This window comes from Tinamus guttatus, unplaced genomic scaffold (genome assembly GCF_059628265.1).
Source record: "Tinamus guttatus ecotype Peru unplaced genomic scaffold, ASM5962826v1 Tinamus_guttatus_pri_ptg000420l, whole genome shotgun sequence".
NCBI classification, from domain to species: domain Eukaryota; kingdom Metazoa; phylum Chordata; class Aves; order Tinamiformes; family Tinamidae; genus Tinamus; species Tinamus guttatus.
In genome coordinates this window covers 778,571-800,643 of record NW_028288954.1, presented here as the reverse complement: position 1 = coordinate 800,643, position 22,073 = coordinate 778,571, and the positions used below count along the sequence as shown (strand labels likewise).

Sequence of the window (22,073 nt, the reverse complement as noted above, 5' to 3'; positions counted from 1 at the left end):
ATACTGGACCCTTATTTCCAGACCCGCCCCCCCCCCCCAGCTCCTTCCCCCATGAATCCCCAACTCTCAGACCTGTCACCTGTAGGCCTTGCTTCCCTGCACCCTTCTTCCATAGTGCCCCCTGCCCTGGACCCTTCACCCATGGGCCCCCACTGCCAGCAACCATCCCCCATGGACCCCAGACCCGAGGCCCCACAACTGGTGTCCCCCAATCTGCAGGACCCGTCTCCTGTGGGCGCAAAACGGTAGCACCCATCACCAAGGGTCCCCATCAGCAGCCCTACCTTCATCAGTAGCCCTGGACCCTTCATCAGTAGGTCCCCCTACCCTGGATCCTTTACCCATGGACCTCCACATCCTGAACACTTTGCCCATGGGCCCCACTTCCCTGGACTCTTTATTCATGGGCCTCGCTTCCCTAGACCCTTTACCCATGGACCCTGCTTCCCTGGACCCTTTATTCGTGGGCCCCCACCTCCCGGCCCCTTCTCCCATGGGCCCCCATCTCCTGAGCACTTTCCCCGTGGGTCCCAGCTCCCCAGACCCTTCTTCCGTAGGGGCCCAAGCCCCTGAACACTGCAGCGAAGGGGTCCCCATCTGCTCGGGTCCACCCCCTCCAGAAGCCACCACCCATGGGCTCCCACTTGCAGAACAGTTCATCTGGGGGTCCTTGTCCTCAGTGCCCATCCCCCCGCTAGCACAGTTGATCCAGAGGCCCTATGAACCATCCCACTTGTGCCCCCACTCTTAGGACCGTTGACCCTTGGGTTCCCTTTCCTCAGCGTGATCCTCCCCACAGCAGCCGCAGGGCCCTGTTGCCAGGATCCATTTCATACAATGCCATTTCATAGAATGCTTAAGGTTGCAAAGGGCCTCTATGGGTCATGTAGTCCAACCGCCCTGCACACGCAGGGTCACCTAGAGCACGTGGCACAGGACTGTGTCCAAGCGGGTTTAAAGATCTCCAGAGAAGGAGACACCACAACCTCTCTGGGCAACCGGTTCCAGGGCTATGGCACCCTCACTGTTAAGAAAATTGTTCCTTAAGTTCCTGTAGAACTTTTGGTGCTTCAGTTTCTGGTCGCTCCCTCTAGTTCTGTCAGTGGCCACCAGTGAAAAGAGGCCAGCACCATCCTCCTCACTGCCTCTCTTGAGGTACTTCTAGACACTGCTCTAGATACCTCTCAGCCTTCTCTTCTCCAGGCTGAACAGGCCCAGCTCCCTCAGCCTCTCCTCATAGGGCAGATGTTCCAGGCCCCTGATCATCCTCGTAGCCCTGTGCTGGACTCTCTCCAGCAGATCCACATCCCTCTTATACTGTGGGGCCCAGAACTGGACACAATACTCCAGATGTGGCCTCACCAGGGCTGGGTAGAGGGGCAAGATCACCTCCCTTGACCTGCTGGAGTTGCTCTTCTTAATGTACCCCAGGATCCCACTGGCCTTCTTGGCCACGAGGGCACACTGCTGCCTCATCGTCAACTTGTCGTCCGCCATGATGCCCAGGTCCTTCTCTGCAGAGCTGCTCTCCAGAAGGTCGGTCCTCAGCCTGTACTGGTGTCTGGGGTTATTCCTTGCAGTGGGGCTGCGTGTGTGGCGCACGCGCACCCAGCATGCATCGCGCGTGTCGCGTGCTCACCACGTGCGCATCTTGCAGGTGTTCCACGTGCACCATGCATCCACTGCAGGTGTCTTACATTCACACTTTGCATGGGTTGCACACCTGTCGCACGCATGTTGCCCAAGTGTTCTGCACACATCACACGTGCGTTTTCCTTGCATTCTGTGTGTGTTGCCCATGCATTACCCACTGTTCTTCACGTGTTGTGCGTGGGTTGCACTGTGCACTCAGCAGCACAGAGCCCATCTCCATGTCCGGTCTCTTTAATGCTCATGCCTGCAGTGTTAAAAACATCTGTCCCCATGAAGAATCCTCACCAGATATGATGGGGTAGAATGGAAAATTGTCAAACAAAGTAATCGTAGTTGTAAAATTGTAAAAGCAATTGTAAAAGTAATTGCTCCGCAGGGCCCCTACGGCAGAGCCCAGCCCCGCCGGGGCAGCCAACGGGCCCCAGGACCCCAACCTGCCCCGCACACAGGGCCCAGCTGCCCCCAGCCCCGCGACGCCCCGTGCGGCTGTGCAAGATGGCGCCACCCGTGGGAGGGGAGGGCGGAGCTGCCGGCAGGGCAGGAGGCCGCAGCGTTGCCATGGCAGCTGACAGCCAATGGCTGCGCTGGGCATGATGAGGTCACTGCTGCCGCAGCCCCTGATAGGCCAGCTGCAGGGAGAGGGCGTGGCTGCTGCTTGGGAGGTCCCTGCTGCGGGCAGAGCTGATTGGGCAGCAGCAGGGCTGGCTCCGCCTGGTGACTGTGAGGTCACCGCTCCCGCAGCGCCTCATTGGGCAGCAGCCGGGCCCTGCGGGGCTCTGCGCTGCTGAGATCATCTCCGCGGAGCAGCTGCTGAGCCCGGGCTGGGCTCCTGGCGGGGAAGGGCTGGGGAGGCCATTGCTGCCCTGGAGGGCAGGGCCAGAGAGCTGGGCGGGACGGCGCTGTGACGTCATGTCTTTGTGAGTGCCTGATTGGCCGGCAGCAGGCAGGCAGGCGTGGGCGGTGGGTGGGGGGTCTCTGTGGTGAGAGGAGCTGAGAGGGCAGCAGTGGTTCCTGTGTGGGGAAGGGGTTTGAGGAAGCTGCTGTCTCTGAAGGCCACAGGCAGCATCAGGGATATGGTGGGTTTGCACCTGGGAGGTCACCTCCACCTGAGCAGCTGGTTCTAGGTTTTAGGGTTGTGATTCAATGGCACAGAGCCTAGCTGGAGGCCTGTAGCTAGCAGTGTCCCCCAGAGATCCAGTCCTGTTCAGTTTATTCATTAATGATCTGCATGAAGGGACAGAGTGCAGCAGGTTTGCTGAGAATATAAAACTGGGAGGAGTGGTGATGCTTTATAGCGCTGTGCAGCCATTGAGAGGGACTTGGAGAGGCTGGAGAGCTGGATGTAGATGAACCTCATGAAGTTCAACACAGTCAAGAATAGCACGTGAGGAGGAATAACTCCATGCAACAGGACAGGTGGGGGTTGACCTGCTGGAATTCAGCTGTGTGGAGAAGGACCTGTGCATTCTGGTGGCCAAGAAGCTGTCCATGAGCCAGCATGTGCTGGCTCCTGTGGCGGAGAAGGCCAATGGTGTCCTAGCTGGAGAGGGGATCTTATCAGTGTTTATAAATACTTTAAGAGAGGATGTTCAAAGGAGGAGGGCAGCTCGTGTCATCAGGAGCTCTCTCTGTAAGTCACTGCCATGGAGATGGCCCAGTCAGGCAGAGAAGAGCCCTGGAAAATAGTCCCCTCCATTCAGCCCTGTTGTTATCCAGAACTTGCTGATAAATCCTTCAGGAATGTCTCCAAATGGTACCAAAGGATGTGAATTATTTACAGTGGGGCACGGGAGAAGCCACAGTTCTTGCAAGGAAAGCAGAAGGGTGAGACTGTATTGTGGCCCTTGTTTTAAATGCGCTGCAAGACCACTTGAGTGGAGCAGTTGATCATCTTGCAGCTGAGCAGATCAAGTGGTTGCACAAATGCCTTTGACCATATTAATCAAAAGAGAGTAAATGTCTTCCCTGAGTGTGCCAGACCAGCGTGCGTTTGGTAGGGGAAATATGGACAAGGCTCAGCCCAACGCAGGGTATCAAAGAAATAAAAAAGGGGCCTGGAGCTGTTTTCATAGAATCATAGAATCATAGAATGCTTAGGGTTGGAAGGGACCTCTAGAGATCATTTAGTCCAACCCCCCTGCACACGCAGGGTCACCTAGAGCATGTGGCACAGGACTGCACCCAAGCAGGTTTTGAAGATCTCCAGAGAAGGAGACTCCACAACCTCTCTGGGCAGCCTGTTCCAGTGCTCTGGCACCCTCACTGTCAAGAAATTTTTCCTTAAGTTCCTGTGGAACTTTGGTGCTTCAGTTTGTGGCCATTACCTCTAGTCCTATCAGTGGCCACCACTGAAAAGAGACCATCACCGTCCTCTGCACTCCCTCCCTTGAGGTATTTATATACACTGATTAGATCCCCTCTCAGCCTTCTCTTCTCCAGGCTGAACAGGCCCAGGTCCCTCAGCCTCTCCTCATAGGGCACATGTTCCAGGCCCCTGATCATCCTCGTAGCCCTCGCTGGACTCTCTCCAGCAGCTCCACATCCCTCTTACACTGTGGAGCCCAGAACTGGACACAATACTCCAGACGTGGCCTCAGCAGGGCTGAGTAGAGGGGCAGGATCACCTCCCTCGACCATCGTATTCCTTTCTGGCAGCTGGGGATGCTCAGTGTGGTGGCACTGAGCATGTTGTAAAGACATGTTAATGGGAATCCCATTTGTACTGTCCCGCACCTGAGTTCTCATCCAGCTGCGGGGCGGTCCCTGGCCAGCTCCATCCTCCTGCAGGTCCCCATATCCCAAGGGAGAGGAACAGGCCAGGCTTGCACGAGCTCTCTTGTGCAGCAGAGCCCAGCAGGTCCTGCAGCCCAGCTGCCTGCAGACCCCTGTGTGGGGCACAGCCTGGGGTGGGCAGCGACCGGCTCCTGGGTTGCCCCAGACCTGACCCCGCTGAGCAGCAGCCCCCATTTCCCTCCCTCCTTCCTTGTGCTCTGGATGTGCTGGCAGGAGGCCTCCGCGTCACCCTCCCCTCCCCTCACTCTTTCCAACTCCAGCCGAGCTCTGCATTTCCTCTCTCCATCCCTGCATGGACAGAGCAGGTCTCGATGCTCCCCCGGGGCAGCCCGTCCCCTCCTGCCCCCTGTGCACTCCCACCCCGGCACCCTGAGCGCTGGTGCTGCTGCCAGGGCAGAGGTGGAGGATCCCCTGGAGCGGCTCTGCAGGGAGCTCCCAGGGAAAAGCTGTGCCCAGACCCAGCCCCAGCCCCAGTGTGGCAGAGCGGGCTGCCCTCTCCCACCCACCTGGTGGTGCCAGACCCACCTCAGCCCAATCCTGAATGGCTCCAGCACAGCCCTGGAGGAGCTGGAGCTGCCTTAGGCCTTGAGATCATCTGCCAGCAGGAGGATTTGACGTGGGCACAGCAGCAGCGTTGATGAGAGGAACAGACCCTGCAATCGCCTGTGTTAGCCAGGGCACTGGACGGGTGATGCCTTTGTGGCCAGATGGACTCTGTGTTGGGTGGATACCTGCTCAAGGGTAGGAGCAGCAGGGCCTTCTTGGGCTTCCAACGCAGAGGGAGCTTCCAGTGCTTCTGGATCTGTGGCTAAGGAATAAGAAACCGTGGAGCTGCAGAGGAAATGGTGGCAGGTAGGGAACCGTGGAGTTTTCCAGTCCAACCTCCTACACAGAGAAGGACTAGTTGGAGCCCTCCAGTGTTATCTGGCCACTGCTGGACTCCACCTGACCCCCATTACCATTCACAAATCTGCTCTGCTCTTCTTGTTTGGGCACTGGAGGATGGCATCTTCTGTCCATAGATCCCAGCACTATTGGCCCTGCCTGCATCCAGGGCATTATAAGCTCAGACCAATGTGGCTGCTCTTGCTTCTTTATGCACATAAGACTCTGCATGCAGCCTTCCTGGGTAGGCTGTCTGAATCTGAAGCTCTCCTCACGCCTTTAAATTGTTTGTCAGGAAATTTTCTGCCCTGTACATACAGACAGTTTTTGTATCTAGAGCCGTCTCTGGGATGTGCTGAGTTCCAGCTTCCCTTGCCAAGACTTTCCAAACTATTAGGAGGGCCGAGTCGAGCTGCAGATGGGAAGTCATCTCTGCAGAATGATGACAAGACCAGCTCAGGACCCAGCTCAGCCATGTCCACAGCATCAGTCAGGGCAAGCACAAGGACAAGACAGAAGCTCCCTGGCAAGAGGCAGGAGGCCCCATAATGAGGTCGATGACTCCCTGTCTCCCTAGCTCTTGTGCCCAGCAGATCCCCTCCCTGTCTGCCTGCAGTCCCTCCATACCCACCGTGCTGTCCAGCATGTCCCCAGAGCCCTGGGCCTGCAGCCCCTCCAACAACTTGTCTTGGTGGGACATGCTTGTCATGCTTGTCTGCTTGTCATGGTGGGAAACTGACTCTGTAGGAATTGCACATTCCTAAGATTCATGTGAGAGATTCTTGAGGACAAATAGCATGAAACAGAACATTTATTTTCCTTTACAGGAATGTAACACATCAAAAGTAAGAAATAAATTAAAAAACAACACATATCTTTGATGCCAAAACCCCCAGTACAGATATTGCTGACATTATAGCAATTGGATGAGTTTCCGCAGGGCATCCTTGAGCTCCTTGTTCCTCATGCTGTACATGAGAGGATTCACTGCTGGAGGCACCACTGAGTACAGAACAGCCAGCACCAGATCCAGAGCTGGGGAGGAGATGGAGGGGGGCTTCAGATAGGCAAACAGGCCAGTGCTGACAAAGAGGGAGACCACGGCCAGGTGTGGGAGGCACATGGAAAAGGCTTTGTGCCGGCCCTGCTCAGAGGGGATCCTCTGCACAGCTCTGAAGATCTGCATGTAGGACACCACAATGAAAACAAAACACCCAAAGACTAAAAAGGCACTAACCACAAGAAGCCCAACTTCCCTGAGGTAGGAATCGGAGCAGGAGAGCTTGAGGATCTGGGGGATCTCACAGAAGAACTGCTCCACCACATTGCCTTGACAGCGGGGTAGGGAAAATGTGTTCCCAGTGTGCAGGACAGCATAGAGAATGCCACTGGCCCAGGCACCTGCTGCCATTTTGACACAAGCCCTGCTGCCCAGGAGGGTCCCATAGTGCAGGGGTCTGCAGATGGCAACATAGCGGTCATAGGCCATGACTGTGAGAAGGGAACACTCTGCTGTCATGAAAAAGGAAAAAATTAAGGCCTGTGCGGTACATCCCAATTGGGAAATGGTCCTGGTGCCCCATAGGGAACTGGCCATGGATTTGGGGACAATGGTGGAGATGGAGCCAAGGTCAAGGAGAGAGAGGTTGAGGAGGAAGAAGTACATGGGGGTGTGGAGGCGGTGGTCACAGGACACGGCTGTGATGATGAGGCCGTTGGCCAGGAGGGCAGCTAGGTAGATGCCCAGGAAGAGCAAGAAGTGCAAGAGCTGCAGCTCCCGTGTGTCTGCGAACGGCAGGAGGAGGAACTCGTTGAGGGAGCTGCTGTTGGACATTAGCTCCCTCCAGTCATGTGGGACTGTCTAAAGAATAGAAGATATGGAGAAGTTAAGCGAAACTTTTAAAGAAAACAGCCCTGAAGTCATTCAGTTGTCCAACACCATCCTCCATTACCCCCCCTTTAGTAAGAGTGTCTTAGTTTAGTTGCTTTGGTTGAGCTCCATTTTGTGCTGTTGTGAGGAGGAGGGACATCAACACAGGAACTCCAGGGAGTCTGTCATGCCGTGCAATAGGAGGAACGGAGGCACGCTTGGACATTCACCTTCTCTGTCAGGTGAAATCTACTTAAGATGTAGACAGGCTTTTCAGCATCTTTACCGCCAAGACTACACAAAGAGGTTTGAAGAACATAGTTTTATGGAATTGTTCAATATTTTGTAGTTTCTTTGAGATGTCCTTGTCACTCCTGAGGAATGTTCTGCAAAGGACAAATCCTTGGAATTTCAGCCCTGAATCCTTAGAGAAATGCATCCACTGTCTCTATGTGCAGAGTGGGGATATCTTTTTTATCTGTTAGTCTTGGTCTGTCCTGTACTCATGTCTCCTTGAGCTAGGGGATCATTGTGTTCATTATGCAGCCCTCAAAGGAGGCCAGGCTCTGCTGAGAGCAGAGCTGTGCAGTTTCCAAGTGCCCATCTCCAAATTTCTCACTCTTTCTCCACACACCTAAGGGAGGTCTCCACACTCCCCTTCTAGCCAGAGACACACAGGGCTCATTTCAGCTGCTCATGGACAGCCTCTCACCACCACCTCCATACCCTCAGCATCTCGGCAGCTTCCTCGCACGTCGCTCACATATCACAGATAGGCCATGAGACGGCAGAGCCTTTCTGGAGGGCAGGTGGCAGCCTGGCGGGACACCACAGGGAAACAGCCAAAGGAGCGTTAGCACTGAAGATGGGCTCTCCTTAAGGGAGAGCCAGTGCAATGCCTAGGCTCACAGGCTGCATTTCCGGGAGCTCCACAGGACAAAAGGTGGCTCGGGAAATCTCACTCCCATGCAGACCCCTCTGTTCCACAACTTGTAGCATCAGTGTCTGAACTGCAGCTGAAAACATCCAGCTGCAGAAAGCTGAGAGCAAGAACAGGAAAAGCATGGATGGGAGGGGAAACAAGGAGCAACACCATCAATGTGCTGCCAAGGGAGGCAAGGAGAGGGACAGAGAGGCCTTCTGGAAAACTTTCACTTTACCGTCTGGGTATGTCACCTCTCCGAGGAGGACGCCGCAGGGCAGTCCCTCTTAGCCCTTTGGTGGGGCGGCAGGCAATGGGCCTATGGCAGGAGAGCTGCCCCTCTCCTCTGCTGCAGGTCTGGCTGCAGAGGAGGAGGCTCCTGCCCTGCACCTCCTGCCCCTTCCCTGCCCATCTCTGCTGCCTGCAGCTGTCCCTGCCACCAGCTCTTCCTCTGTCCCAGTGTCCTGTCCCTGCCATTGCTCACAGATCCTGTATCGTATCACCCTCTGTGTGCTCAGATCTGCCCTACAGAAACCCCTGGGCCATGTCCAGGGGAGGTTCTGCAGTTGCAGGTCCTAAGGAGCTGGTCACGTGGGGTCCTATGAGTCCACAAAGATGATATGGATGCTACCTGTAGGCTAAGGTGGGCATGAAGCAGCTTGCTGAGTCTTCTCACAGACCTATTAATCTCTACGCATGAAGATCTGGGATTCCCAGTTCCCTGCCAAAACAGAAAACTTGTTCCTTCATTCCCCCTGCAATATTAAGGAGGCTGGAAGAGCAGAGACACAAAGGAAAGCTCCTTCCCTTTCAAGTGGCCCTTCTGATCTTGCTCCTGTAAAGGACTCCTCGCACATGCCCTGTGTATGAGCTGGAGCTGTGAGCAGACTTCACTCTGCAGCAGCCTCTTAGCAGCAGAATGAACCTGCCTTCACGGGTGGCTGTCTCCCCACGCAGCGCTTCCCCGCAGCGCTGTGGGGAGCACCCTGGGCAGTGCTGCCCCTCGCAGGCTGCAGAGTCACTGTCCCGGGAACGCAGCACCCTGGGCCTGGGGGATGCTGCTGTCAATCACAGCCCATGCAGAGCTGGGTGCAGAGCGCAGCTTCACACCCCTGTGTCTTCCCTGGGAGAAGGGAGCAGGATTCCCTGTTCCTGTGACTGTGCAGCAGGGAATCCCTGCTCTGAAGCGTCTCCTCCTCCTGTTAAATCCTGCATTCTCCAGGAGAGAGACCTTTACAATCTCAATCTGTGATTACATGCATTGAGTTCAGAAGAGCCCTCCAGGAACCTCAGCAGCATTGCCCTGCAGCTAGAAACTCACCGTGTCGAGGTCTGGGAAGGTTGCTCCCACAACAGCTCTGCTCTGTCCTCCCGCTTCACACTGCCGTTCATCTCTCGCTGCCTTCTCTCCTCTGTTGTCCACAACAGCAGGCAGTGCCCGCAGCTCTGCTGCTCTTGGCACAGGAGCTGCTCCTGCACTGGGCTGTCTCTGGGCAGTGCTGCCACAAACTGCATCTGTCTCCAGATGCTGCTCCTGAGCAGGGGCTCTGAAGTAGAGTCCCAGCTGAGTTCAACAATTTCTCTATCCCTTGTGTTCATTACTCCTGGGAAATTATCACTAGAATAGACTTCAACACTCCCTGATGTTCCCTCTCTAAGTACTGAAGGAAGACTGATGCTAGAAGGGCAATTGCTCTCATCAGAAATTTTCCACCTCTTATTTGCCAGAGTTGGAAATATCCTGCTCTGAAAGCCCTCATACACATCTCTTAGCTAGACAGGACACCTAGGTAGGGACAAGAAGGGAGTTCATTTAACCATGGTTCAGATATTGATTCCAATCTGTCAATATGGGCATGTCATGCTGGTTTAAAAGCCCCTGGGATGCAGTGGGATTCAGCTCCCTGCCCAGAACTCCACGAACATAAAGGTTGTGGGATTCCCCTTTCACAAGCTGAAGGATGATCTCCAACGATGACTGCATGGGAGGTCCTCGTCTAAGCTTCTGCTGTAACCACATCAGATGCAGGGTGGGAGTCAATTGCCTGGTGACACCAGGTGACATCTGAAGAGACAGGGTTGTCCCAGGCGCGGGCTAGTGTCTATTGCTCTGATAGAGCAAATGTGATACTCACATCTTTCTAGAATGCCTGGTTGGGGCCCAGTGGGCCTCTTCCTTGGCCATCTGAAATAGCACTAGATGCTCGCTAGTGTTAGAGCCACACTCGTTAGGAAGCTGAGACACATGCAGATGTTATCAATGTAAACTGTGACTGTAATTCATTTCAGACACTTGATTCAGTGGCTCTGAAGTAGGCCTGCATGGCCATGATACATGCCTGGGGATTTTAGCACATCTGCATGGGCAGGAGCTATGAGGAAACTCTGCCTTTCTTTAGTAGTTGCTAGGAAAAGACCCCAAGTTCTCTCAGCTTTTCCTACTTGTGCCCAGACATTTGCACAGAGTCTACGGAGGGCCTGGAGCCAGCTGTGTCCCCCAGGGAGTAGTATTGGGTCCAATCCTATTCAACTTCTCCATCAGTAACCTGGAAGAAGGAACAGAGTGCACTCCCAGCAAATTTTGTGATGATACTAATGCAGGAGGCTTGGCTGATACACCAGAGGGCTGTGCAGCCATGTTCCTGTGTTAGGGAAAGAGGACTGGATTCATCTGCCACTTGTGTGTGTCCAGGCCCCTGGAGAGGGTGAGTGCTCAGGAGGGATCTGCTGAGGGCAGTCCCACTCATTACAGAGCTGGGACAGATGCCCATCCTCCTGGAAGGGGCTATGGAGCCACCATGGAGCACAGGAGACCTCCAGGGGCAGAACATGCCTGGAGTGGGGGTGAGTGCTGTGCTGGGAGAGGGGATGCCCAGAGGGGCTGCAGAAATGATTCATGTATTCAAAACATAGAAAATACCGGAGTGATCACAGAGATTTCCTCTACCATCTAATGGAGACAGAAGTGGAAAGTAAAAGGCACGGGCAGATAAATAGTTCTTCACAGCAGATTCAGCAAGTTCTGGAAGATTTCCACTCTATCAGCATTGGAAAACTGTGTAAACAGTCTTTTATCTTTGCAGGCAGAAGTCAAGTGTCCAAGCACCAGTACCCGGAGGGACTTGGAGATGTCCCAGTGTCACTGAGTGACTGTGACCTGCATGGGCCAGAGAGCTTTTGCAGGGACCTGTGGGAGAGCAGAGCCCCTCAGAGCTGCAGAAGGAGGCTGGGGACAGGGGACCACGGCACCTGGAATGGCACCAGCTGTGCAGGACTCTGGGACTGCAGCGCACCCAGTTCTGAAAATCACTTTCCTTTTCAAGAACAAATGATCATGCCGAAGTCTAGTGTACTAAAACAGAATAATGAATAAAGGTGGAAAGCATAACAAAGGATTTATTTGCTTTAATTCTTTTTCTTAATTTATTTCTACCTTTGTTTGTGAAGACATTTTCTAACCATTTCTGTTACCATCAGGCCTATACCACTAAGCAGGAGGTTTCTTTGTCCCACTCAGAGCCCACCGCTCAGAAAAGCCCCCTGCCCACAGCTCTCCCTGCCACCCCTCACTCTCTGCACAGAGCACGTTGCACTTGGAGGTGTTGTCCTCTCTCAACTGGTGCAGAAAGTTGGGGACCAGCTTCAAGGAAATGCTCTGTTTTGGTGGGGCCAACATTGCACAAACTAAATATACCCCAGTTAAAGCCATGCCCAGAGCCAGGAAGAAAGGAACCCTCTCCAGAAGAGCTCTCAACTCTTCCCTCATCCCAGCTCCCCTTCGACACCATCCTTGTGCTCCCCGTGTTGGTGCCATCCCCGCTGCCTGCCTTTCCCTTCAGCCCCACTGCCCACCTCGCTCCTGCTCTCCTGCAAGCCTGAGAGCCCGTCTGTGGGCTGGGAGCAGGCATTCGCTTGATGCTCCTTGTCCATGTTCAGGATCCTCTGGTGGGGACCTGACAGTGGCACCAAGGGGAGCCGTTCCCTCCTGATGGAGCTGCTCTCCTCAGAGTGGGGAGCCTGGCGTCTTTGTCCCCAGCAAGAGCATGGTCACCATGGGGCCCGTCCCCTCACAATGGCATTATGGACCTGATGCCACTGCCATCACAAAGCCCTGGTGGTTTCCATGGGGACGTTATTCCGATGCCCTGGTGCCCGAGACCCTATCATGATACCTTTGTGGGGACTATGGAGACCCCATCATGATGCCTTGGTGGAGACCATGGAGAAAGACACCATCACAATGTCTTGGTGAAGACCATGGGGACCTCATCATTATTGCTTTTTTGGCGATCTATAGCAGAGATCTTCACAAGGCCATAGCTGTTGCTCTGCCCCGTAATCTTCATACCAACAATCCTGACTGGCTCTCTTTCCATCCCTAAGCCTAGCTCCCTGCATCCCACTGCTCTCTCACCTGCACCTTTCCCCATCATTTCAGGACATGACCTTCTCTCTCTTGCTGGAGTCTTCTTCTCCCCTGAATCACTCCCAATTTAAGGCTCTCCTCACCAGCTTGGCCAGCTGGTTGACGACCATCATGTGGGCAGATGGAAGGAGTCTCCTTCCAAATGAAATGTGACACCTGGCAGCTTTGCTGCCTTGCTGTGGGCTCAGCTCCAGGTCCTGCTCCAAATCCTGCTAAAAAAGAAAAAGTAAAGTAAAAAAAAAATTTGCTCATTGTCCTCTCCATTTTCAGCTTGTAATAAGCTGGGATGATTGTACAATAAAGCAATATGAATTATGATATCTGAAATGCAGAATTAAACCATGAATCCTTAGGACATGTTTCCCCTTGTTGCATGAGTGCATGCCCGGATGTGCACGGATGTTGCTGCTGGAGGCATGATCTGTGCATCACTGTGCCAGAGCAAAGGCCACCTCAAGGACACTGGCTGAAGACTCCAAAGCCCATGGAGAGATCAGCAGGTTATGAGGAAGCTCCAGAAGTGCCTTTGCCCTCTCTGCCTGTTGACAGCACCAGTAGCAGCTTTGCTGGCCCCATCAAGCCAATAAGCAGGGGAAAGGGGATACTCAAGGGGTGCCAGGCAACCAAAGACCATGCGAGTGCTATAGGCACCATGGGTGTATGTGTGCAGGCTCTGTAGGTGGGCACAGGGGACACTTGTGACTGTCACAGCTGCCTAGCCTGAGGGACAGGGCAGGATGACAGATTTCTTGAAGCAATCTCTAGAAAAGTGAAGGTGCTACTGAAGATCTCCCTGTTCATACAATCTAGCAGGGTGAGCAGGAATTAAGGGGAGGGGAGCTAGAAGGGTTTGAGAGTTCAGAGACCAGACCACAGAGCTTGGAGTGATGTGCCTCCTATTTTTGCAGCATTCTGCATGTAGGTGGGACAGTTCTGCATGTAGGTGGGACAATTTTCCCTACAGCCAGGGCTGGAATGTCTTTGTTTGGGTACAGGACAGGAACGCAGGATGCTCTGGGGCACTTGCCCAGCAAGCACTGCAATGGGGCATGCTTTTCCTGCAGGTGCCCTACTGTATCTGCTAGAGACATGTGGTTGTGCTGGACACCCAGGCATCTGAAAAGGCCCTGCTAGATTTTTCTATGCCATCAAATCAAGTATCTGCATTGAATTACCAGAGACGCTGCTTAATACTAGCATCTTTCTATGCCTCATCTTCATAGTAGTAAATGGGGCTCCTGTTGTATTTAGCATCTGGGCTCATTTCACATGGGCAATGCAATTCTCCTGAGGCCCCCACCCTGATGCTCTGGGATGATGCAGGTCTCCGAGGAGCTGCATCAGAGAAAGTGGGCACTGGCACATGCCCTGGACCTCCTCAGTCTTTTCAATTGTCCCCAGGTGTTTGTGTGGGAGCAACTGATTCCCATCCTCCATCTCCAGTGATTGCAATTGCAGCTTAGACAAGGAGCTCTCTTGCAGACCTCTATGTGCTGCTCACTTCAGTTTTGAAAGGGGAATCACTTGACCTGCCTGTGGAGTTTGCAGGATATTTTTGAATCCCACTTCATGGCAGGAACTTCTAGACCAGCATGAGACGGGTAGAGTGACTCATCCTCTGAACCTACTGTGAGGGTGACAGAGCACTGGAACAGGCTGCCCAGAGAGGTTGTGGAGTCTCCTTCTCTGGAGATCTTCAAAGCCTGCCTGGATGCCACTCTGTACCATGTGCTCTAGGTGTCCCTGCTGGAGCAGGGGGGTTGAACTTGAGGATCTCTAGAGATCCCTTCCAACCTTAACCATTCTGTGATTCTGTGAAAAGATGAGCATCAGAGGTTCCACAGGAGCACATTTCCATTTCTCATAGGTAGTCATGCTCATCTGAATCAAAGCTGTCTTTCCGAAAGTTCAGCTTAATCAGGCTTGCAGAGATATGTGAGGGTTCGGTGAAAGCGTGTATATGAAGAGGCTGATTCCCCCCGCTGCCATGTCTGACCCTATCCGTGCAGATGTCTCTGTCAAATCCAGTTGCCTGGACTTCCCTTTCTAGTGAATGGAGGGAAATAAGTGCTCTTAACAGACTTTTAAATTCAGATGTATTTCCTAATGACAAGCCAAGGGCCTGCAGGAACCGCCTCCAAAATTTTCAGCACTACAGGGGAACTCAATAAGCCCAGGGCATCTCCAGCAGTGCCAGCCTCTCTACATGATCAAATGGAATCAATCCCCTAATGCAAATTATAGTCATAAGTGAGAACATTCCTAAGGAATAACAAAGATTGCCTTTTCCAAAACATCCATCAGTCTTTAACATTATGAAATACATTCTCATTCTTCTAATTTGGCAGCCCCATGTTCGTGCACTACTTTCACCATGGCCATGAAGTAAGGCAAGAAGCAGACCCCTAGGCAAAGTTCTTAGGAGGTTCTTTGGTAAGGGCACCTCTGCTCTTTTCTGGACTATCACTTCTATCTTAAGCAGCACAGTGCATGAAACCCTGCTGAGGAAGTGAAGAAGAGAGAGCCTGCTTCGGTGCCTCCAGGAGGAAGACTGTCTTCTGCCACAGACTGTCCTCCATCCTCCTTCTACCCAAAGAGCAGCCCGCAGCAGTTATCATGGAGCTGAGGCTCACCCTCATCTCAACCTGTGCTCAGACTTTGTGCTCTTTCATCTCACAGGACTTTGATCCTCTCTTGCCAAATGCCAAACCCCCAAACCAAGCCCCAACCCCAGGCAATCCTATTGCTCTGCCCAAGGCACAGACTTGCCAGGGAAAGGACAGAGAAGTGAGCTTTCCAGTAGCCCCTTTCAGACATTTCTCAGGCTTCACCTTGTTGGTGAAGGTTGACTGAAGCCAAGTAGGGCTGCACGTGCTAGAATCCCAGTGCCATTCAGCCATCAGCCCACATTTTCCTTCTTCATTATTTACTCTCACTGATTCAGGAGCAGGGAGATTTGGCTTTCCCCAAACCATCCTTACTTTGCTGGACAATATTTCTGACTTCCTCCTTTGTAGCCTCTCTTTTATTCCCCTTACCACATGCTCCCTTATTGACTTGAAGGCCACATGCCAGTTCCCTGTTTTGTCAAGCTGAGCTCCAGAGATGTTTCCTAATTTTACCAACTGTTTGTATGGAGCATTCTTCTTCTTAACAGATGCCTACTTAATGGCTGCCTTTCCTGAGGTCGTCCACCCTTCAGAGCTGCTTGGAGCTGCTCTCCTCAGAGTGGGGAGCCTGGGGCCTTGGCCCCCAACAAGGACGTGGTCACCATGGGGACTACCCGCTCACAATGGCCTTATGGGCATGCTACCACTGCCATCACAAAGCCCTGGTGGTTTCCTCAGGGACCCTATCATCATGCCCTGCTGGACACCATGGCAGACCCCATCATGATGCCTTTGTGGGGACTGTGGAGGTCCCATCATGGTGGAGACCATGGAGAAAGATGCCAGCACGGTGTCTTGGTGAAAACCATGGGGATCCCATCATGATGCCTTTCTAGAGATCCATAGCAGAGATCTACACAAGGCCAGCTCTGTTGCTCTGCCCACTAATCCTCATCCCTACAATCCTGACAGGCTCGCTGTCCATCCCTGCGAAGAGCTCCCTCCATTCCACTACTCTCTCCAGGGCTTCCTTTGTCCACATCACTTGCACCTTTCCCTGCCATCCCAGGCCATCAATTCCTCACTCTTGCTGGAGTCTTCTCCCCTGAGTCACTCCCAGTTTAAGGCTCTCCTCACCGGCTTGGCCACCTGGTTGATGACCATCAGACCAGCAGATGGAAAGAGTCTCCATCCAAAGGAAATGTGACAACCTGCAGCCTTGTTGCCCTGCTGTGGGCTCAGCTCCAGGTCCTCCTCCAGCTCCTACTGAAAAAATAAAATGAAAAAGAAGAGAAAAAAAAAAGAGAGAGAGCGGGAAAGACCCTTGCTATTTGTCCTCTCCAATTTCTTCTTGTAATAAGCTGGTATGAGGGTACATGAAAGCAATATGAATTAGAGTATATGAAATGCAGAATTAAATCATGAATATTAAGGACATGTTTCTCCTTCTTGCATCAGTGCATGCCCAGATGTGCAGGGATGCTGGTGCTGGAGGCATAATCTGTGCATCACTGCTCTGTTCCTGAGCAAAGGCCACCACAGTGGCACTGGCTGAAGACTCCAAAGCCCATGGAGAGACCCGCAGGTTGTGAGGAAGCTCCAAAAGTGCCTTTGCCCACTCTGCCTGTTGATGGCACCAGCAGCACCTTTGCTGGCCCCATCAAGCCAATAAGCAGGGGAAAGGGGATACCCGGGGAGTGCCAGGCACCCTAAGGCTGTGGCAGTGCCGTAGGGACCATGGGTGTATGTGTGCAGGGATCGTACGTGGGCACATGGGCCACTTGTGACTGTCACACCTGCCAAGCCTGAGGCATTAGCCCAGTCCTTGTTCATATCATCTTGCAGGGGGAGCAGAAATTCAGGAGAGGAGAGCTAGAAGGGTTTGAGAGGGCAGAAACTGGAGCAGAGACATGGCGGGGTGAGAATGCCTCCCATTTATGCAGCACCATGGATGTAGACGGGATGGGCTTTCCCTACAGCCAGTGCTGGAATGTCTTTGGGTACAGGATGGAAATGTAGGATGCCCTGGGACACTTGCCCAGCAGTCACTCCAAGGGGCATGATTTTCCTGCAGGTGCCCTGCTGCATTTGCTAGAGACACATGATTGTGCTGGACACCCCAGGCATGTGACAAGGCCCTGTCAGCACTTTTCTATGCCATCAAATCAAGGATCTTCACTGAATTACCAGAGCTGCTGCTTAGTGCTATAATCTTTCTATGCTTCATCTTCATAGTTCCTGGGGTTGCCATTTTTGTTGGCATCTGGGGTCATTTCAGATGGGCAATGCAATTCCGCAATGGCCCCCACCCTGATCCTCTAGGATGATGCAGGTCTCCCAGGAGCTGCATCAGAGCAAGTGGGCACTGACACAGGCCTTGGACCTCCTCAGTCTTTTGGACTGTCACGAGAGAGTGTTTGTGTGTGATCAGCTGACTCTCATCCTCCATCTCCAGTGTTTGGAACTGCAGCTTAGACAAGGAGCTCTCTTGCAGACCTCTGTGTTGTGCTCACTTCAATTGTGGTAAGGGGAATCACTTGACCTGCCTGTGGAGTTCACAGGAGTTTTCTGAATCCCACTTTACGCCAGGGGCTTCTAGACCAGCATGAGGTGCCAAGACTGACACATCTGAGTCAATCCCTGGACCATGTGCCAAGGAACTCCCTTCTTGTCCTAACTAGGTGTCCTGCCTAGGTCAGAGATGAGGGTTTGGGGGGTTCCAGAGGAGCACATTTCTATTTCTCATAGATAGTCATGCTCTGATGAAAGAACTTGCAATGTTGGAAATAGTTGCTCTCCACTCAATGGGAAAAGACAACAGGTGATTACTTCAGTTTATTCCAGTGAACATTTCCAAGGAGGAGGGAGCACGAGGGACAGAGAAATTGGTGAGTTCAGCTGGGCCTCTGCTCCTGAGCGGGGCCAGGCTCCTGGGACGGAGGCAGCTCGTGGCAGCCTGGCAGCACTGCCCAGAGACAGCCGAGTGCAGGAGCAGCTCCTGTGCCAAGAGCAGCAGGGCTGCGGGCACTGCCTGCTGCTGCGGACAGCAGAGGAGAGAAGGCAGTGAGAGGGGAACGGCAGTGTGGAGTGGGAGCACAGAGGAGACCTTCACAGCTCTTGACACGGTGAGTTTTTGCTTATAGGACAATGCTACGGAGCTTCTTGAAGGGGACATAAGAACTCACCACACCTCATGGGTGGCAGCATTTTTCTCTTCTTTATCCTGGCTTTTGCAGTGCAGAGGAAGAGGAGCTGCTTGAGAGCAGGGATTCTCTAACATACCACCTAAGGGCAGGGCATCCTGCTGCCTTCCCCAATAGAAATGGCAGTGATGTGAAGCTGGGGTGTGCAGACAGCGTGAGAGGTCTGCACTTCAGAGCAGGGTCCCTGCACCCAAAGGTGCCGTGTGCCCGCAGCAGTGACTGTGTCGCCTGTGAAGGTCAGCACTCAGCCTGCCCAGGGAGCTTCTCACAGCACTGAGGGGAGAAGTTCTGGGTGGGAGGATTATCCTCCACCAGGTCAGGCTCCTTCTCCTGCTGGGAGGGTGCTGCGGGGCTCAGGTCTGCTCACAGGTTTAGCTGTGAGCACATTTCAGGGGGCACTTTGCAACAGGAAAGGCAAGGCAGGCGTTTCCTGAAGGAGAAGCCAGTGAGGTGGTGCTTACATTTTTTTCCCACTTGGTAAGAGGAAAAACTGGCAGATTTGGACAACAGACTGAGACTCATTAAGAGATTCAAGGAGCAACCAAAGAATCTGCCAGAGACTTCAGACTGTCCCCTCAGCCACCCCTTAGTCCATAGACAGCACCATCTTCTCCTGGCCTGCTGCATCAGGGTTTATCTGAGCTGCTCTTTAGCACCTGCAAACCTGGGGGTGCCTCTGGACACTCACCTGCTCCTGGGAGGTTTCTGCAGGAAGAACTAGGCTCATTTGTGAGTATTGTTGTCCTTCATGTGAGTGAGGTGCAAGTACACGACAGTGAGGGGCAAGGCTCAGTGATGAAGCAGGTCCCATGACAAAGTCCTAACAAGTTTTTTTTTTTTTTCCCTGTTGTGATGCACAAGGGTTTATGCTGAGAACGACTGAAGCGCCAAAGATTTCTGCTCTATCAAATAATGTTCCCACAGTGAGTAGGTACCTTTGTGTTTTTGTGTGTGCACCATCATATATATTATTTATACGCACACTTCTATATCAACAGACTCCTCCACTTATCCCTTTGCAGAGAAGACTTGATTTCTAAATGTTGAAGAGCACTGCCATAGAAGGGGTGGACAACCTCTCCTGCAGGTTGTGTGCATCAACGCTATTCCTTCTCTCTGCAGTGCCTGGAATAAGGGTGCAGAGTTAAAATTGGCATGAGGACAAGGTCTATCTCTAGACATCTTGACATGTAGAAAGGGTAAGGTCTATCCTTGTTTCCTTTTGACTGTTGTTCTCCCTTGTTGGAGTGAGATCTAGTATGGCAGACTCAGATACAAATATCTCTGTTGAGGAGGGCAAGACTGATGGGGCTGAATCCCTCACAGAGCTCTTCTCCTTCAGATACAACTGGTGTGAGGGCTGTATTCAGCTCTCATGCTGCTGAATGGAGAATATTCCCACTTGGTCTCTGGACTAAGTCTATTCTAAGCAATGCAATATGCCATTCCAAGGTCTCTCCACAAATACCACTCAAAGACTAGTGCATCTATTTCCACTTGCAGCAAAGCAGAAATAACTCCTCCGGAAATATGGGGAGGAGTCCCTCCTGAACTGGGCACACTCAGCCAGTTCAAAGTGGAGCACCAGAAAGGGAGCTGAAATAAGGGAGAGAGGAAATGTGGGGAGTTCCTTGAGAAACTGAAATGGTTTGGCTCAGAAAAGCCTGCCTTAACTTTTGGCTTTCTTTCCTTCCTTGGACAGGACTCCTGTGCCCCTAAGGAACTAATGCCCAACAGCAGCTCCTTCAGCAAGTTCCTCCTCTTGGCATTTGCAGACAGGCAGGAGCTGCAGCTCTTGCACTTCTCGCTCTTCCTGGCCATCTACCTGGCTGCCCTCCTGGCCAATGGCCTCATCATCACAGCTGTAGCCTGCGACCACCGCCTCCACACCCCCATGTACTTCTTCCTCCTCAACCTCTCCCTCCTTGACCTTGGCTGCATCTCCACCACTGTTCCCAAATCCATGCACAATTTTTTGTGGAACATGAGGGTTATTTCATACTTGGAATGTGCTGGGCAGGTCTTTTTCTTTTTTTTTTTTTTGTATCAGCGGAGCATTATCTCCTCACAGTCATGGCCTATGATCGCTATGTGGCCATCTGCAGACCCCTGCACTACGGGAACCTCCTGGACAGCAGAGCTTGTGTCAGAATGGCAGCAGCTGCCTGGGCCACTGGTTTCCTCAATGCTGTCCTGCACACTGCGAACACATTTTCCCTACCTCTATGCCAAGGCAATGTGGTGGAGCAGTTCTTCTGTGAGATCCCCCAGATCCTCAAGCTCTCCTGCTCAAATTCCTACCTCAGGGAAGCTGGGATTATTGTGGTTAGTGCCTGTTTATTCTTCGGGTGTTTCGTTTTCATTGTGGTGTCCTACATGCAGATCTTCAGAGCTGTGCTGAGGATCCCCTCCGAGCAGGGTCAGCACAAAGCCTTTTCCATGTGCCTGCCGCACCTGGCTGTGGTCTCCCTGTTTCTCAGCACTGCTCTGTTTGCCTACCTGAAGCCCCTCTCCATCTCCTCCCCAGCTCTGGATCTGGTGCTGGCTGTTCTGTACTCAGTGGTGCCTCCAGCAGTGAACCCCCTCATCTACAGCATGAGGAACAAGGAGCTCAAGGATGCCCTAAGGAAACTCATCCAATTGTTCTAACATCAGCAATATCTGTACTGGGAGATTTGGCATCCAGGATATGTGTTGTTTTTTTGATTTATTTCTTACTTTTGTTCTGTTACATTCCTGCAAAGGAAAATAAATTTTCTGTTTCGTGCCATTTGTCCTGAAGAATCTCTCATGTAAATCTGACTCTTAGCCATGTTCAATTCTAACTGAGTCTGTCTCCCACCATGACAAGTAGCAGTTGTTGGAGGGGCTGCAGGGCCGGTCTCATGCAGTGCTGGGCAGCACGGTGGGTATGGAGGGACTGCAGGCAGACAGGGAGGGGACCTGCTGGGCACAAGAGCTAGGGAGACAGGGAGTCACTGACCTCATTATGGAGCCTCATGCCTCTTGTCAGGGAGCTTCTGCTCGTGACCTTGTTATTGCCCTGACTGATGCTGTGGACATGGCTGAGCCTGGTCCTGACCTGGTCTTGTCACCATTCTGTGGAGATGACTTCCCATCTCCAGCTTGACTCAGCCCTCCTAATAGTCTGGAAAGTCCTGGCAAGGGAAGCTGGAACTGAGCAGGTCCCAGAGAGGGCTCTAAATACAAAAGCTGTCTGTATCTACAGGGCAGAAAATTTCCTGACAAACAGTTTAAAGGCGTGAGGAGAGCTTCAGATTCAGGCAGCCTACCCAAGAAGGCTGCATGCAAAGTCTTATGTGCATGAAGCAAGAGCAGCCACATTGGTCTGAGCTTACAATGCCCCGGACGCAGGCAGGGCCAATAGTGCTGGGATCTATGGACAGAAGATGCCATCCTCCAGTGCTCAAACAAGAGGAGCAGAGCAGGTTTGTGGATGGTAACGGGGGTCAGGCGGAGTCCAGCAGTGGCCAGGTAACACTGGAGGGCTCCAACTAGCCCTGCACTCCAGGGGTCTCTTCCCACAGAAAATTCTCTGCAACTCCACGGTTTCTTATTCCTTAGCCACAGATCCAGAAGCAGCGGAAGCTCCTTCTGCATTGGAAGCCCAAGAAGGCCCTGCTGCTCCTACCCTTGAGCCGGTATCCACCCAACACATAGGGTCCATCTGGCCATAGAGGCATCACCCGTC

At 52.8% G+C, this 22,073-nt stretch overlaps 1 protein-coding gene across 1 annotated transcript; it reads right to left on the bottom strand.

The window, feature by feature from the left end:
* Nucleotides 1–6,244: 6,244 nt before the first annotated feature.
* Nucleotides 6,245–7,165, bottom strand: LOC148593296 (olfactory receptor 14C36-like). Its single transcript, XM_088531471.1, has one exon. It carries the CDS (start codon nucleotides 7,163–7,165, stop codon nucleotides 6,245–6,247), a length of 921 nt encoding a protein of 306 aa, XP_088387597.1.
* Between the last annotated feature and the right edge of the window lie 14,908 nt (nucleotides 7,166–22,073).